The sequence below is a fragment of the Gadus morhua genome, chromosome 17, assembly GCF_902167405.1.
Source record: "Gadus morhua chromosome 17, gadMor3.0, whole genome shotgun sequence".
Classification (NCBI taxonomy): Eukaryota; Metazoa; Chordata; class Actinopteri; order Gadiformes; family Gadidae; genus Gadus; species Gadus morhua.
In genome coordinates, this window is record NC_044064.1 from 7488748 (window position 1) to 7507146 (window position 18399).

The 18399-nt window shown below is 43.4% G+C and overlaps 1 protein-coding gene and 1 long non-coding RNA gene across 3 annotated transcripts; one reads left to right on the top strand and one right to left on the bottom strand.

The window, feature by feature from the left end:
• Window positions 1-954: 954 nt before the first annotated feature.
• Window positions 955-9950, bottom strand: nelfa (negative elongation factor complex member A). Of its 2 annotated transcripts, none has more exons than XM_030338476.1 (11): window positions 9274-9545; window positions 8555-8726; window positions 7634-7795; window positions 7257-7346; window positions 6584-6711; window positions 5649-5718; window positions 5340-5428; window positions 4756-4867; window positions 3537-3910; window positions 3018-3117; window positions 955-2245 (listed from the first exon to the last, which is right to left on the bottom strand). In XM_030338476.1, the coding sequence occupies exons 1-11, from the start codon at window positions 9442-9444 to the stop codon at window positions 2061-2063; spliced, it is 1653 nt and encodes a 550-aa protein (XP_030194336.1). In that variant the 5' UTR covers window positions 9445-9545; the 3' UTR covers window positions 955-2060. The 2 variants fall into 2 exon arrangements, with proteins under 2 accessions (XP_030194336.1, XP_030194335.1); XM_030338475.1 differs by lacking the exon at window positions 9274-9545 and adding an exon at window positions 9588-9950 and having other exon boundaries at window positions 1347-2245.
• Window positions 9951-10191: 241 nt separating this feature from the next.
• On the top strand, window positions 10192-12301 carry LOC115529627 (uncharacterized). Its single transcript, XR_003973596.1, has 4 exons — window positions 10192-10334; window positions 10555-10681; window positions 10949-11037; window positions 11269-12301. It is a non-coding gene; the product is annotated as an uncharacterized LOC115529627 (long non-coding RNA).
• Window positions 12302-18399: the final 6098 nt, after the last annotated feature.

An 18399-nucleotide genomic window follows, 5' to 3' on the forward strand; every position in this document is an offset into this window, starting at 1 on the left:
TTAACTACGCCCGGTCTTAGCCATGCGCGGCCATGTGAATGTTCCATGGTACGCGCATATCACCGCGTTGCTAGGATACCTCGTGACAACAGCTGTTTACTATTTTACTTGACATGCTGTTGGACACCGAAATAAATAATTCATTCGTTCACTCATTGTCATTCATCAATTGTGTTAATGCCTAACAATAAAACACTGCAAACGAATATAATTAAAATATGTATTTGTAATGTCTGGTTTACGACGAGCAGGCATTTAGACGGGAATGGTTCTGTAGGAGAGATTTGTTTAATGTGTCGGCCTATATAAAACATATAAACGTAGTTAAAACAACATTCACAACTGATTATAAGTTGAGAACGGACTAATCGGCCAGCGATATCTTCCCGACAGGCAGTCGATCTGTGAACACTGATCATATCGCCGGCTGTGCTTTGAAATGCAGTTTAGCGAAGCGTTGCAAGGATGGTGGTAAAGCTGCATTGGATTGGCTGTAATTGCTATAGAAACAGCCTGGAATTTCAACTCTACGCCTGCCCCTGACCAGGCGTAGGATTTACGCCTGGTCTTAGTGAAAAGAACGCTAAGCCCAGTTGGTGCAACCAGCGTAACGGTTAGGTTGGACTTAGAACGCCAAGTTACGACCAGGCGTAGTTACGACCAGGCTTACGCCCAGTTGGTGCAACCGGCCCCAGTGGGTTATGCAGAGCGCACTCCACTGCACCGCTGAGACCGTGACCATGATCAATCAACAATCAAGGTACACCTTCGGATGTCGCTGGTGTTATACCCTGGTGCAACTTAACCTTTGAAATAACTTTTGGCCGGGCGAAAGCGACCTGAGCCAGCAGAGCTGACCGCTTTTTGTTGATCCTGGTTACCCATGACGACAGCTGTGGGTGAGGTGGATGTCACACACATCCAGAACACACATCCTTTGTGTGGACATTTTTGCATGTTTGATAACTTTCACTTTTTATTGTTTTGTTAAGTAAATGAACTTCAATAAAGTTCCTAAGTTAACGTTAAAAGTTGACATTAGTTTTTTTTTACATTTTCCACATTCAATTATCTTGTGTATCGGCACTTAAATATGGGTCATCTGAACTGGCTAAAAATAAAACATTTTTAACTTGGGCGAACGGGAACCAGTTAAAGCCTCTGCAGGATTAACACAGATATAATTACAATGCATTAAATCTACATCCCCCTCCCCCCTAAATCTGCCACCATGTTGGTATAAACCCCCCACCGAACCCTACAAAAACACAAGGTAAGGTGGCTATCGGCAATTGTCAGAGTGAAACATAACCAACATTACCCTCAAATAAAGACGTAGAACAGCGCCCCCTGGAGTCGGTTTTGTTTTATTTCCATCCTTTCTTTGAAAAAATAGGATGAAACCCAAACGACTTTGAGAAAGTTCCCAAACGGATCTCCACGGCATCAGTCTCTTCTGGGGCTGTCAACGCTTGCTTCGGCCATCTTTGTATATATATTTCATTCATCTGATTCGTCGTTTGTGTGAACAGGAAGAGAACGAAGGTCTCCGGTTGATACAGAAACTGCAGCGCGTGTCATACAGTTATGGGGAAGGGACACAAGCAGATATTAAAGAGTACCTTCCTTTAGAGGAGAACTCACCCCCAACCCACAAATGACCCTCCAAATACACTCTCCGTCTCTCGCCCCACCACCCAACCCACCCCCTGCATTCATTCTCTCCCATGAGAACATTCAGGAATCTTCAGAGACTTTAAACATAAAAACCCAACAATAAAAACAGGGACGGGGGGAGAGAAAGAAATCAAAACATAAACCCCCCCACAAACAGAAGAACAACAAACAGAGGGGATTCCTCCGTCGTCTGCGTCTTTGGCTCTGCAGGGACTTCCGGGAGCTTGGATTTTGGCCCAAAGGAAAGTGTAGGCATGTCACCACGCTGCGTCTCCTGTACAGTTTGTGTATTTATACAGCCACGCGTGTGTGTGTATGTGTGTTTGGATGCGTGTGTGTGTGTGTGTGTGTGAGAAGGTCCTCTGGGCGGCCTGGGCCGGGCCTCAGGAGGTGGTGGCGATGGGCTTGTACTTCTTGAGGCGCGTCCACTGGCCGGTGGAATAGTTCATTTCGAAGACGGTGTCCACCAACATGGTGGTGCTGCCCGTCCCGTCCGCCTTGGGCAGCACCTCTGTGTGCTCGCTCAGCTTGATCTGGATGATGTCGCCCTGCTCCGGGCACGGGTTCTCTGGGGGGGGGGGGGGGGGGGGGGAGAGGGTTAGAGGGGTCAGTACAGCCTCGTCGCCCCCTCAGCACTTTGTATGAGGAGCTCGTTTCACGGTGCATGCCGTGTAAATGGAGGACTTTGGGATTTTCAACTCGAGTCCTTTGAGTGAAAGGGACGAGCAGTTGTGAAATTGGTTCAGTGTGGGGCGAGCATGCTGCAGCCGTAATCTGCAAAGACGGGCTGTAATGTAATCCTTTGGGGGCAATCGCACCCCGTCAATGTGTTTCCTCTAGAAGCGCCGGTTTCTGCCTTCGACAGGCTCAGAATATATTCTAACACTATGTAGAGGATCCCTACAGTGAGATATAAAAGGAGAAGCCTCGCTCTGAAGTCTGGTCGTTGCAGGAATTCTTCCTATTGTCAACCCAATCTCCTTCACCCAAATATTTTAGATAACACCGAGCTGCGCTTTCTGTAGTCCAACAGAACAAACTCTCTTCTCTCCAGCGATCCCTCACGTTCCCACCGTTCTCTTCCTGCAACAACTCAACTCATAAATGTCATGAATACCCAATTCATGGTGGAAGGATTCCATTAGTTTGGCTCCAGCCTTAAGGGATGTCTGCAGTCTAGCCTGTAGTCATCCTTGAGCTGTAGATGCCCGAGGTACCCTCCAACCCCTAACGGCTCATCCAAATAAACAACATTTATAAATGCAACGATCAGTAAGGGGCTTTCCCCGGGTGGTGTTTTCAGACGGGCAGCTCGGTGGACGGCCGTGCGAGGGCCCTACCTCTGGAGCCGGCCATGAAGCCCAGGATCAGAGCCTTCTCTGGCCGGGTGACCTTGTTGGCCGTCTTGAACATCTCCTGGGCGGCGTACATCTGGTCTCTCTGAGGGCGGAGGAGACACAACGGCACAGAGGTTAGCCCGCTACAGGGAGAGCAGCCACGTTACGCGTGGGGATTTGTTCAGCTCATCGGTTTAACCTTTAACGTTCCTTGTTGGGACTGGAGTTACTCCTACGTGCAAGGATGCAGCTGTGCTGTCATATTATGATCATGTGGATATTATATTTGATTTGTTTATGTTGTGTGTGTATGCTGTGTGTGACGTCTTCAAGCTACTGTGACTTTGGTATCAATAAAATATACATCTATCTCTATAACTATCTAGCGCTAAAATGATACGCATGGAACAACGCTGAGGATTAATCAAATGAATTATGTTACGTTAAAAGAAGTGGTAATTTCTCCCAAAGTACAAAGAACCAAGGCAGCCTGTCTTGTGAGGGGGGGGGGGGGTGTCTCACCGTGAGCGAGAGGTTCTTCTTGGGCGGGGGCGGTGCCGGCGTAGGCGCGGGCGTGGGGGTCTGTAGCGGCGTGCTGGGCGGCTGGCTCGGGGCCTCCGGCTGGCCGTTACCCGCAGCGGCGGCGGCGGCGGGCGTGGCGGCGGCGGGGGGGCCGTTGCTGGCGGGCGTGGCGGCGGCGGGCGTGCTGGGGGAGGCGGGCGTGGCGGGGCTGGGCGTGGCCGTGGCGGCGGCCGTGGTGGCGGCGTTGTACATGGCCGTGCGCTGCTTGTACTGGCCCGGCAGGCTGGCCCCGCCCACACCGCCCGGGGTGCCCGGCTCCTCCCCCGGTTGCCGCGACGACTGCAAGGTGTCGCGGCCTGAACCACCGGCATTGGCTAACAGAAATAAACAAACCATGTTTTGGTTCAAACTGCTGAGATTCTTTTTTTTTTTTTTTATACTTTATTGTAGGATCATGAGTTATTTTTACCTTGACATCTTCCTACAAACATTTTTTTTTTTTTTATATATATATTTATTTAAATGTAAACAATATAAATAAATAGATAAGTAACAAAATAAAAAATAAAAAATAGGTAAATAAATAGAAAAAATAAATAAATAAACAAAACAAATCAATACTACATATAAAAAAAGATAATAATAATAATAAGATAATAATAAAATAAAAACACATACAGTATATATATACACAAGTCAACTCTTCCAGCTCTTCACGACTATCTTCAGAATATTAATAATAATAGTTTAATTATAATCCATATATGTTAACCATTTATTACATCGTTTCAAAAACTCAATTTCTAGATTTCTAGTTATATAGGTTATTCTTTCCATTTCTAAAATATTATTTATATTTGACTTCCAGTTTTTAAAAGATGGTGGAGTAGGTTTTAGCCAGTTCCTTGTTATTTGTTTCATTGCTGCTATCCTAAGTATCCTAAATAAGTATTTGTGCTGAGATTCTTAAGCGTTCCAATAAAGAAACTTTATGGGATAAAGTTATACGACTGCAAAACGCCAAGATTATAATATAATTGGCTGCTGGGTATTATAATAGAAGTTTATCGTAAAATAGATAATAAAAATAGTAAACGCTACACTGATCTAGATCATAAATTCCAGCTATGACACAGATGGTGTCCATGTGTATTCTGCGTGTGTGTTGCGTGTGTGTTGCGTGCGTGCGTGCGTGCGTGCGTGCGTGCGGGTGTCTGACCTGGCTGTGCCTCTGAGCTGGGAATGTAGGAGGAGGAAGGCACCATGCTGGGAGTGGCTGGCAGGTAGCTGGTGGAGGGGAGGGCGCTCTCGCTGTTCAGCGCCCCCAGTTTCTGAAACACCACACACACACACACACACACACACACACACACACACACACACACACACACACACACGGTCAGGGAGGCGGTCCGTCAGCACAGCATAGTGGGGGTGGGAGGAAAGGGATTTAGAAACCGATAAAGGGGAACGACTAGCCTATTCCGAAGAGGGCCTTGCAAGAGAGAAAAGTTAAGGAACAACAGAAGGGAAAAATCACAACGAGAAAACTGAATAAAGAAAGCAAGTTTCAGGACTAGGGGGCTCGATAAAATGTGGCCGAGAGTAGGGAGTAATTGTGACTAAGGGCTATAAAAAATTACATTAACTTGATTAGAGAGAATAAAAACAGAAATGAAAAAGAAAAGACCGACAGCCGAAACTAATGAAAAGTAAAGAAGAGCTCAGACAAAAACACTGAGCATCAGTACAGTATTCAATCCCACGACGGGACAACAGAGGAGAGGAGGAGAGGAGGGTCACCTGGGCGGAGACCAGACCAGCTGCGTAGTCTGGGGTGGCGTTCTCCACCACCGCGTCTTCCTTGGCCGCCTTCTCGCCCGCCTCCAATTCTGACACACAAAATACACAAGAGAGGCTCAATACACAAACCAGGAACTCACGGGCCAGGTACTGACCCAATCACAAACGTTTGGACGCCCTGGAAGACAATACCTGCAGATTCACAGGTAAACACGTTTAATAAAAGGTGCTATAAATAAATTATTGATACGACATGTATTGGCCGAAATGTATTATTGTTACTAGGTAGACATTTGGTGGACCACTTACCCAGTGTCTTCCTTCTCCTCTTGGCCTCCCTGCCGGCACCGACCATGTCCAGCTCTGAAATGTCCAGCAACTGGGAAATAAAACAACAACATTACTTAAAGATGAGACCAGACGAGATCCAGAACAACCTTGTACACACCAAATACTCTCTCCCCCCTAGTCCCTCCACCTATGCACTCCACTGCGTTCATAGCACAGGTATACAGGTGCAGGCTGAAGGCCGTATTTAAACACTCTGTGGAGCGAGCGTGTAAAAGATTGAATCATGCAATTAGGTTAAAATTAGTTTAAAAAAAGGGTTCTTTTTAGAGAAATTTACAACTATAAGCTCAGTAGTGTGATGAAAGAATACAAAAAGGTATGAATAAACATGGTAAATTCTGAGTTATAACATATATATAAAATATGATATGCATGTAGTTATATGTAATGCAGAGTCGAATTTGAAATGCAATGCACAATTGGTACTCGCAATGTGTAACGTACATTACTGATACACTATTATTTGGTAATGTAATAACAATTTGCTAATGTGTAATTCAATGTGTCGTTCTTGTTATTTTAGGAAGTCCCTTGAGATAACAATCTCTTTTCCGAGGCAGACCTGGCTAAGATAACACACCAGCACAAGTACACGATTACACAATTATAGAACCGAGCATGTCAAAACCGACAAGGAACAATTAAGGAAAACAAAGCACCATAAAAGACATTCAAGGAACCACCGAGAACAACAGAGAGCAATAAAAACAGACAAGGAACCACTGGGGAGAACCAAGCACCACAAAAACAGACCAGGAACAATTAAGGAAAAACAAGGACCATAAAAAACAGACAATGTACAATTACCACAAGAACAAGGGACAAAGATACATGCTGCAGCGTCGATCATATGAAGAGCCCCTGCACTTTTGGTGTTGCGTGTGTAGGCTGACCTTGACTCCTCTCTCCTTGCGCAGCGGCGTGCGGGGCGGGGCGATGGGGGTCCGGTTGCTGGGCGGGCTGAACATACTGGGGGTGGTGGGGCTGCGGAACGGGGCCTTGGGGATCCCCTTGAGAGGAGCTGGGGGAACAAACCACCGGGGTTACAACCCTGCTGTTGAGGTGCGTCACCTTTCATCAACCAATGCAGTAGAAGGTCTGTCATCCAGAACGCCTGGCCACCCTCGATGGGCTTTGATCCTGCGGTATTAAAGCAGAGACACGGATATGAAGCCCAGAGGACCGTTTCCAACTACCAGGCTGCTGGCGTGAGATATTATAGACGCAGATAGGTCATTTATGATCAATTACAGTTATTATTTTATTATTTCCGCAGACTTCGTACTAAAGACTTGGGAGTAGGTTTTGGAATAAATCTAATTTACGTTCGGGAACCAAAGCTTCATTTCCGGTTGGTTTCGGACGGAGTAGGTTTGACTGCGTTAACATTGTTCAAAGGGGGAAAACTTAAATCAAAAGCAACCAACATCAGCCAACAAAAGATCTCTCGACAGACGGTAGGATTTTGGTTGCCTTTTCTGCTCTGCAATTCAGGAGGGAACCTTAACATCACAGTATGAGGGAAAAAAACTTTCAGTACACACGCATGAGGACAGCGGATCTTACTTGTGGTGTCGATCTTCTTGACCAGCCCTCTGCCTTTGGCGTGGAAGGGCACTCCGGCTGTCTTCTTCAGCTGCTGTGCAGTCTCTGTGGCTGGAACACAAGAGGGGGGGACGGCGGTATGTTAGCATCCTCTTTACTTGCATCACTAGCGATCCCAATTGACCATCTTAGCAAAACAATAGGGAAACAAAGAAGCAGATCTGAGCTATCTGGAGGCAAAGACCAAAGAAGCCAGTCTGGGACCAAGCTTTAAACCTATGGCTGTGCATCGGCATTCAGTACAAGATTATAACACACATTCATCTCCTGACAAAAGACGTGTGAGAGAAGTTGTGAGGGTAGGCGAGTGCGTGTTCATTGAGAAGGGACGACCGTACATTTCTGTAGCAGCTCGGCCCTGAGGGTGGCGCTCTTGGGCTTTCGTTTGAGCTGGAAGTGTTTGACTGGCGGCGTGAGGGGTCCCACCAGGGTGGTCAGCGCACTCTTGTTCAGGTACTGGCACTCCAGGGGCAGCATGGCCGACGCTTCACACTCGCCAACTGGTTGAACAGGACGTCAACGTCGGACACAGGAAGTGGAAGTGGGGTACAAAGGAAGTGAAAGCGGGGAACAAAGTTAGTGGAAGTGGGGAATAAAGTTAGTGGAAGTGGAAGAAGTGGACATGGGGGACATAGAAAGCAAATGTGGGATGCAGGAAATAGTATATCATTTAAATACAGTACAACCTTCTATAAAACAATACGATTTTAAGTAGAAATATGTAATTGTATAAGTCATTTTTTCTGTAGTATTGACTAGTATTAAACATTATTCATGTTGAATTGTAATAATATTAGCTTCCCTGTTAACAACATTATACGTTCCCCATCATTCAACCTCGCCAAAAATGTGATTATAAACAGAAACAGTCAGTTAGTGAGCCCATCAAAAAAATTCTCCAGGGAGTATATTGAAACTTTGCAAAACAACAGGTGTTCTTGTTTATCGGAGCGATAACACAGAAGACCACAGCACTGGGTTTCCGGTTTATAGGCGCTTGCCAATGTTTTCTATGTGGGAGCATTACTGCTGAATAATCATTATTTTTCAGCTTTTTTTGTTGAATTTTTGTTCACCTAAAGTCGATATTAATCATAACAATTTGGAATGCTCAAAACATTTGTAAGCACAATCTCGAAAATATTTGATTAAACAAAGCCAAAGTTTTCTGAAAATACATTAATTGCAATTCACAATGCAAAACAGAGTACACCGAGTTTGTTCAAAACACATCAGTTTCAATTCAAAAATAAGCGTACCTTTCTCGCGAAGCTCCCCCAAGATGTCCTGTACGTTGGGGTTCTGCTCTTCCAGGTCCAGATTGAGAGAGCCCGTCTCTGGGAATGACTTGAGAATATCAGCCACCATCAACACCCAGGGCTCTGAATCCACCGTGGCTAGCTGGATGATCTCCGAGAGGGCTTCTTTCATCTGCCAGCACGGAGAATACATTAGGGGACTGATGCACTGGTTTGATTAAGGTCTGTTTTGATTATAACATCTCTGCAACATGAATATTTCTGGAAAAGGATCAACAAGTTGACAACTTGCAGTAAACTTTATGTAAGGGAGAGTAAAACCATGCATTTCTTTTTACGTGCATTTGTGATTGTGAGAAGATAACTCAATAAAAGTTCACACGGTTCAGTTATCGCGGGTTATCCTGGCGGTCGAGTTGCTACGTTACGGCGGCTGTTGTCCGTACATGCTGTCCGCGCAAAGCGAAACCAAAACATGAAACGTTTTGAAATGAAACCTCTCGAAAACGACAACGTCTGTGGAATCGGATCGTAACATTAACACGAATTTACTTTTCCTCCCGATTCGCCTGTTGCTCAGATAAGTTGGCCAAAGACGTTAACTACAGCCACTACCAAATGCAAAATACCACAGCTAACGTAGCCCTTTTAACTAGCTTGTTTATTATAACCGTCTAATAATTGTGATATGCAAGCAAATAACGGCGTGATTAATTCACCAGGAACAGAGCAACTTTGCAGGGATGCGTTATTTTCATGTTCTGCTTCACAGTGGCGCAACGCAGCACTGTGTGACGAGACGTTAGCGGACAGCTTCCTGCCAGTGCGTGTGTGAGCGGGCAGCATAGCACTATTACCTTAGCTAGCGCTCGCCCTCCGACCCAAGCCATAGCAACACGACCCTAGCTAGCGCCCGCGCTGCACCAACGGTCGTAGTAGCACTACCTAAACTCGCACTCGCTTTTTACAGCCAGTCATAGCAACACCGGGTTAGCAAAGCGCTCGCTCTGCACCGCCAGTCATAGCAACCCACCTCATCAACTGTCCTCCTGGGAAGATGCAGCATACCAAGCAGGAGTTTCAGCTTCACCGGAGGCGACAAACTGGAAAAACACAGCCTTATGTTGTCGATAACTGAAACGGTTAGGAGAGAAGCAATGCTAGAAGGTGCCCAAAGTTCGTCTGTTGAGCCTAATTTATTATGAAGCCACAGGCCAGTGTCGCTATCCTTCATCGACGCCATCTTGGAAAAAGAAGCGCTTTGAGGTCGGGCATTTTAACAGGCCACCTAAGAAAACATTAGTTAGGACCCCACCCACACGAGCGTACAGCCACCAGCCACACGCGCTCTCTGCTCCCTCAATGAAAAATCGGAGTATTTAGGATATTTATTTTAAATAACCAGGACTTTTCAGAAGAAGCTTTTTGATGATTATCTATTTGTGTGTCTCCGATTCAATAAAAAAATATACAAATATTTGGATTTTTTGTTTAACACAACCAAGAAAGTATCAAACAAGTATCATTGCAATGACCAAAAATATGTATGTAATGTATTGTAATTTTTTGACATGGAATTTTGTTTGAAGGCAGTACATATTGCTGATGCTTGCCGTCAAAAGGATGCTTGCCGTTTTAATAAAAAATGACTCCAATGCTTTCAATAAAATAAGGTGCGACGAATGTTATCTTTCGTATACGCATGCGCGCTTTTCGACCTGTACAATACAATTCGACGTTGCCATTTAGTACAGGCCCCGTTTTCCATAAAATCCCAATCGTGAGTAGAATTTCGAATATATATTTCTCAGTATATTTCATTCTTTATTCGTGGCACAGGTTAAACAGTAGTACCTTGTTATTTTGTCCTAAGAAAGCATGATAGGCCTGCTCGCTATTGAGATACCAGCGCATTATTTCAATTGCCGTTCATTCTGCTTTCTTTTCTAATAGGCTACATATATGGGCAATACTAATCATCTTGAGTCTGCATATTTAAGGTTATTCTCGCTATGGCATCAACCGGGTATTATCAGACGGTGGTGATTCTACTGGCGGCCCAGCTGCTTCTCTGTTATGGGGCAACTGATGCTGACCAGGATACGGGGACCGTTATCCCGGCCGAAAGTAAGTGGATGTATAGCTTGCAACGTATACACATTACGAGTGTTTTACATTTCTATAAATAGTAATTCTATTCCTTTCATTTTTATATTGTCTCAATAAAATTTTGATATGGGATAGGTTGCTCATAAGGTGATATTGTGCGATGCCTATCCCTATTTAGCAGGTGTACGACTATAAGGGGGTGCTCACTAGGCTCCCTAATAAGCAATTTTATAGCAGGCCCACTATGTTCTTCGTTCAGCGCGTCTATTTGATTATTCTTTTAAGGTCGCCCATGCGTGGATTGCCATGCATTTGAGTTTATGCAGAGAGCACTGCAAGACCTAAAAAAGACTGCTTTCAACCTCGATGCAAGGGTAAGAATTATGCATCAACAGTATAATCCTATTCCACTATTACATTAGTATGTGTAAAACAGTTTTCTCATTTGTTCGTGCTATTGTGAATATTTATCTAAAAAGCCAGGCCATCCGATATAGACATGTTACATGTATCTCTCTGGATTGTTCTTTCAAACACTGGTCAATGACCCTGTTGTCATTTGATTTATTATTAATTTGTTATTCATATTTTCTCCCCCCTCCCAGACGGAGACGTTGGTTCTGAGGGCAGAGAGGAGGGCACTGTGTGACTGCATGCCCACCAACTCTCTCCGCTGAACCCCATTATTCACCTGTTTTTATTTGTTTATTCATGAATTTATTGGTTCGGCCTTATTCTTTGTGTGTGTGTGTGTGTGTGTGTGTGCATGTGTGTGCGTGAGCATTACATTCCAAGGCTGCTACTTTACCCCATCAGCCATTTTCTTCGTTCAACGTTTACATTTATGTTGAGTTATCCGACTTCTGATGATTGAGGGTATTCTTATTTTTTTACTCCACCGTTGCCATTGTTGCGAGCCTTGATATGATAGGAGCTTTTGATTTCTGTATCGTCCTTCACTCGTTTATCTGTTTTCCTACCAGAGATCTCGCTTTGAGATCCATTCTGGACTTTTGGTCGTGCATAGTTTGTCCATAAAGGTTTATGACATTTGTACACTTAAAAAAAAAGTAGCACCAACTGTCAAAAAGTCTGTGTCATTTCTTAACCCACTTTAGCTTTGTTGATTAATTTATAAATTATAGTTACATGATTATTGAATAAGATGGATTGAAATAAAAGTTTTTTTTTCAATACTCACCAACTTATTCTTTAGTCGCTCAGGGTCTTCTTGAGGACTATGTTATTGTTAAGGTGAATAGAAATGTGTAGCTTTTTAGCTTTCACTTGGAGCCATAGTATTTCTTTACCAAGGCTTCTTGGCTGACCCCCCCCCCCTCCCCCCCTTAGACTAAACTTTTAACACAACGCTAAATGAATGTGTTCACTTTACAAAGAATGTAGATCTTTGCATTAAGAAAAAAACATCCCCAAGTATAGGCTTTGTTCACAAAACGTTGTTTATCTACAAAGAAAGAAACCTGTTGATCTCTGTTCAGCATGAAACTGTAGCATGTATTTTAGAGCACTTTTCTTCCTCATCTACTGAATGTAAATATAGACTTTATGCATATAAACGTTGTTGGAAACGGAAACTATTTGGAAAATGAACTTAAATAAAATGTTTTATGTCATGTCTTTTTATGTATTCAGGAGTAACTATCAATATTTTAATCATTAAGCCAGCGGTTTTACCCAAAGTGATTTACAGGGAATTCAAACAGTTAAGAGACAAACTACCACAGAATATAGGGTGAGTATTATGGGATCATAGTTATTCTCTGTGCATAAATCCTGCCACATAAACTGTCCTTAACAGGTAGTGTTGTAGGCTTTTGTTCTATATAATCTATATAATGTATAGAACATAGCACCACTATCTCCTTTTTTAGATTATCAGACTTCTGTGCTGTATGTTTTTTGATAAAGTAATATACATTGAACTGTGTATTGTGCACTATGTTGTTCATATGTATACAGCATGTTCACATCATAGTTACTAGTCTATTAATCTATTAATCAACAGGTTTTCTGATTTCTCCTGTTTTGCCCTATTTGAAGGCGGTTCAGTAGCCTGTTTGTGCCAACAGGGGGCGCTGTTAACCTCTAGAAAAGACTTAAAATAAAAAACAAATATATCGACTATCGGAAGTCCCTCGGTCTTGATATAGAAAATAGGGAAGGGGGGTGGAGAAAGTTGATGATCAATGAATAAAGGTAGGCTGTAAAGGTCAGAGGATAAAAGCCAAGAGCGATAAAAATTGATCCACCTTATTCATCCCTTAGCCTTAATGGTTATCTCTACTAAAGTAACATACCATAACTTACTAAACAAAATACAAGGCCATACAATGAAAATTCACACAAAACAATAATATTATGTTACACACACACACACGCACACACACGCACGCACACAAACACACACGCACACGCACACAAACACACACACACACACACACACACACACACACACACACACACACACACACACACACACACACACACACGCACACACTGAGCACTCACACACGGATTTGGAGTAGCCTTCTCGTTCAACCACTGATTGCAAAGGAAATCAGATTATACGACCAAATGTGTCCCCACCATTCCCCGTATCCAATTCAATTGCCAGCAAAAAGGGCCTTTAACATTTCCAAATAACATCGACCTTGAACGAATGAATGTGTCCATTGCACGAGGCTTATGGATCAATTGTTACATTTTACTCAATAGAAGGCTAGTCCTCTTCTTTTCTCCGTGGACCGAATAGCAAATAAATATGTGAGTTTACAGAGCAGTGGATAGATTAATACAAAATGGTAGCAGCGAAAAAAGTTACAAATAAGTTTGCGAAAGGTTGGGCTGAAACGGTGGATTTTATGCTGTAGTACTCATCTTCACCGACAGGTGGCGACCCTGACCAAAACTTTCTGCTGGCCATGTCGCAATAATGCAGCATCCTCCTCCATCCCATTCCCATACGGGCTGTAAAAGTAGGTTCAATGCAGAGCAAGCAGATATAATCAAACACATAGACGCAGCCATTAAAGATAACACGCTTGCTGCTTCAGACAGTTACTGGCCACTGATCTTACCTGCAGTGGCCTCAAAAACAAAAACGAAAACCGAAAGGCTATAGATAGCATTATCTGCCCCCATCCCACCCAAATCCGCACTGCAATACAAAAACAAGAGCCAGTCCTTCCACAGACAGTCACACAAAGGGACTGATCGTGATGGGTGAATTCAACTAGAATTTCAGTGCCCTTACTCATCTCTGGAAAAATTATATTTACATGATAATTACCCGCACGCACACAGAACAATAACATCAATCCCTCTCCCGAACATTCCTTCCCTCAACTTCAATCTATGCACACACAAACACACACGCGCGCGCACACACACACACACACACACACACACACACACACACACACACACACACACACACACACACACACACACACACACACACACACACACACACACACACACACAAGCAGACACCCACAGTGGGGGGAAAGAGAGATGATGGGGAGGAGAGTAGGAAAAAGAGAATGAGATAGAGGCAGTGAAGGAGACGAGAGAGACACAGACGTTAAGGGAACCATGAGATAGCTAGGGAACGAGAGCGAGAGAGTGAGGTAGAATGGGGTAAAGGGAGGGAGACAGAGAGAAAGGGAGAGAATAAGGAGGGAGTGGGTAAGAGAGAGAAAGATACAAGGTGCGGGTTATTTAAATGTCACCTTGGGGAAAGAAGTGGGGGGGGGGGGGGGGGGGGGGGGGATAAAGGTGTGTCCACTGCACTGAAAGCCTGGAGAAACCACGCCATATGTGACATCATCAGCCTCCACATCAATACTGGATGGGGCTCCTCCTCCATGTTATGGGAAAATAAAGATGCAAAGTTTGAAACAAGATCAGGACATGTCCGACTAATGAGGACACATTATATAGTACATAATGCAAAGCATAGATATAGGCTATATTCTACTCATTAATAGAGAAACACAATGTAGCTGTTTGATGCAGTGTTTGCGTGGGGGGGGGGGGGGAAGACAACTCTCAATGAGTGCGTGAGAACCGATATGCCTACTGTGCATTTATAGGGGGCGGAATCTCTCAGCCAGTAGTCAAAGAGCATGGCTGAATGTGGGCTATTTTTTTCCCAGTCTTATTCTGAGTAGCTTTGACTTTATAGTTGTGTAGCAAGTCAAATACAAACCTAAAATCAACTCTGAGCTGACACTGGCATGAGAGGGCTGTTTTGAACTGTGGTGTGACGTTTACAGTAATCTCGCAGGAAGTTAGTCTAAGATAGTCAATTTAGTTTATTTATTTTTTTTCCTCACTGCAGCAGAGAAAGTGGAGAGAAAAAACAACAAGGCTATAAACTGAGCGTCTAATCGATTGTTGTATCAGTCAATCTAAGTGACTGCACCAGGATCTAGCCTCCTTACTGTTGAAGTGTTAGAAGGGAAGTGAAGAAATCTTCAGGAATCTGCAGATACCAGTGGCAGCATGACACCATGAATAAGTGAGATGCATAATAATGGCGCATTAAATATGCATATGTATTTCCTCTCGGGCCCTCTACTTATTGTTCAGAGTAGAGGTATGTCCGTTCTTTGTTGAATCGTAAATATTAGTTCGAAATGCCAAGAACCTGAATTTACATGCAATTACGTGCCAAGTAAACATAAATATAGAGCCGCAGCAGGCCACCCTCACAGCGACTTCCACACCACATGACATGAGGGTGTGTTATTTTAATAGGCACATACATACACATACACACCCACACACACACTAGGATCCCCATTGCCGTAGCTATAGTTACGACGCTAATATCAATACGTCATATCACGTATGGCTGACTTCATCGACCATAAGAGGGAGACAGAGAGCACGACTCATACATTTGAAAATAAATATATATATATATATATATATATATATATATATATATATATATATATATATATATATATATATATATATGTATACACCTGCTTGTTTTGACCGATTAATTAGATTTCATCATATGACCTTTCCATATGCTACAAATGACATTTATCTAAAATATTTGTCAACATGTTAATTTGATCAAGACATAGTAGGATAATGTATGGCCATAATGCCAAAACTGTGTTCCAAACAACATTAACATTTCAACTAGCTTGTAGCTCAAAATAGCCCAGACATATCTGTAGTCGTGTAGCGTATTTTTTTAAAAAATAAAAATAAATCACATCCTATGACATATTGTACAAATAAAAATGCTGTCAGCATTCTGACAGTTTGAAAAAGCCAGATCGAGTGGGCAGAAGACTGTCTGAGTTTTTCGAATTCTGAATGTCTCCTGCCTACTATCTGGGAGGGTCCTTATTGTACGCATTTGGACTTTAATTCTTATTCAAGCATCATGGATCTTTAATTTTGTTTTTATATATCATTTACTGTTTACCATTTAGCGTACGTACACTTCTGCCACTCCTGAGTGACAGGGTGTACATTTTCCTATGCAGGCATTTAGCCATTATTTAGTCTTAAGATACATCAAATATATTTAGAACAGAATTATTTGTTTTCATGAATTCTTGAGTCTCATGATCAATTTTATGGTAAAAAAGCTAAATCCCTGTGTCACAAATTCTTGAGTCACAAGTCCAACGTTACGTTACGGTTGGTTCGTTTCAGAATGGCGTTTCAACATGATGGTAGAGAGAAGGCCTGACTGGAAGAACTAATGTTCTGATGGCAAGACGAGGAGACTTGTTGGGGCTCAACGTTTTGGATTCAGATTGAGGGAGGGGTTTGTCAACGTAATGGGGAAATCCTTTGGAAACTACCCATATTTCGGAAACATAACTGTGATAGTGAAAGTGGTCCTTCCCTCTTCAGCAAAGTAAAAGGGAAACAGCTGTTTAAACAAAACTCCCACTTCAGAGCTGCTGGAGAGGAAAGCAAGGCAAAGGCTAATCAGAGCGTTGCCCTCTACCCTTTATACCCCCCACCCTGACCCTGACCCCTGGAGGGACATTTGCCCCAAGGGAAAAAACCAAGGATAAGTGCAGTAAAATAAGAAGTATACATTCTCATTGCAATTTCAACAAAGATAATAAAAAATATCTTTCTGCCGTTACTGTATTCTCCTTTTCAGTCTTAATGAATTATAAACGTAGGCCTAACAGACAAGGCAACTTTTTTATTTTCTGCTCCAGACCAACATCACGGAGCACCTGGATGGGACGACTTAGACGAAGGACAAGGATAGGGGGCCCACACCTATTGTCCTGTAGAAGATAGGAGCCAAATAATATCGAAATGATACACAATATAGGTAAACTATCATATATAGGTAATACAAATAAAAATATAAATAGTACGAGTGAATAATATAGAATGGAACTTGAAGGAAATATTTGACTACAGATAGAACAAAAAAGTGTGTTTTAAGTAGGCCTATTTCGAAAAATATTTTTTTAAACACCATCCCAAGCTGCGTTGACTCAGTTAGATATCGCACATGCGCAAGCGAAGCTGCAGACTGCTGGCGGGGAAGAGCTGTTCACGCGCATCAAAGCAGGTGACGATGCGGCGGAGTGACAACCCTGCCGCATTATGAAATGCACACGCCCGGACCGGGCTTCCGAAAAACACCGTATGGACTTTAAGTATCGAACATAGGCTACTTATAGGCCTAAGTAATAGCCGACCAAGAAATACATTTTCTTTTTCTCAGGAGGACGCCATTCGGCAGCCAGTGTGTAATTCAGTATTAAAAGGGGGGATGTTGGCTTGCTTATGGATCCGAGAAGTAACCTCAATTTATCCAGTTTCAACTTTTGACTCAAATATATGATGCGTTTCCCCGCTGTTTTCGATTATTTAATTGGCTATCTGCGGTTTGCTGTACAAAAGATAGAACTAGGCTACATCATTCGATTAAATCTCTTGATGAAGATACAGCCCTTTTTAGACAAAATTGGACAAAAGCGAACGGAGCTGCAAAAAAAACCCAGAAATGGTCGTAGGGAACGGAACAACTCTGTAAAATCAAACCAGCAAGCTAACCTCCGCATGGCACGTAAACCGAGTTGAATGCGGTTTATGATAACAGCCGGTAGGCTATGAAAGGGAGTGCCAGTACACAACAATAGATAGACGAGGTGTGATGGCGATGGTGGCAAACGTAGAGGTTCCTTTGGGCTGAGAAATGTGGGCTACCCGGCCGCGCGAGACGGTGTCCTGTATAGATACACAACTTTATTTTCTTCCTGAAATGTGTGCAAAAAGGGAAAGGAGAAGGGCGACGATCCGAAGGAGGAGAAGGAGGAGAGGAATCACTGCACTGCAGCAGAGCTGTCAGTCAATGCTGGGGGATTGGGTGAAACGACCAGTGGGGCAATGAAAAAAGAGAACGTAAATTCGGCATGGTTTCCCTTTCTACATACATGCATTAAATATGTCTCCACTGTATAGGCTCACATCGCCGTTATCACCAACAGACCGGCTCGAATTTGACGCAGAGCCCTAAAATTATGCGTTTCAGCTCGGCGATGGGTGTCCCATCCATTGCCTTGCGCTCCCAGTCCTACGCAGAAGGGGGAGGGGGGGATTCCTAATTGCGAAGCATAACGACGAAGTCAAACCAGAAATATATCGGTACAGGCTACTACGCAATCTTGCAACTGCTGCTGCTGCCCCCAAACCCCCGCTATTGGAGA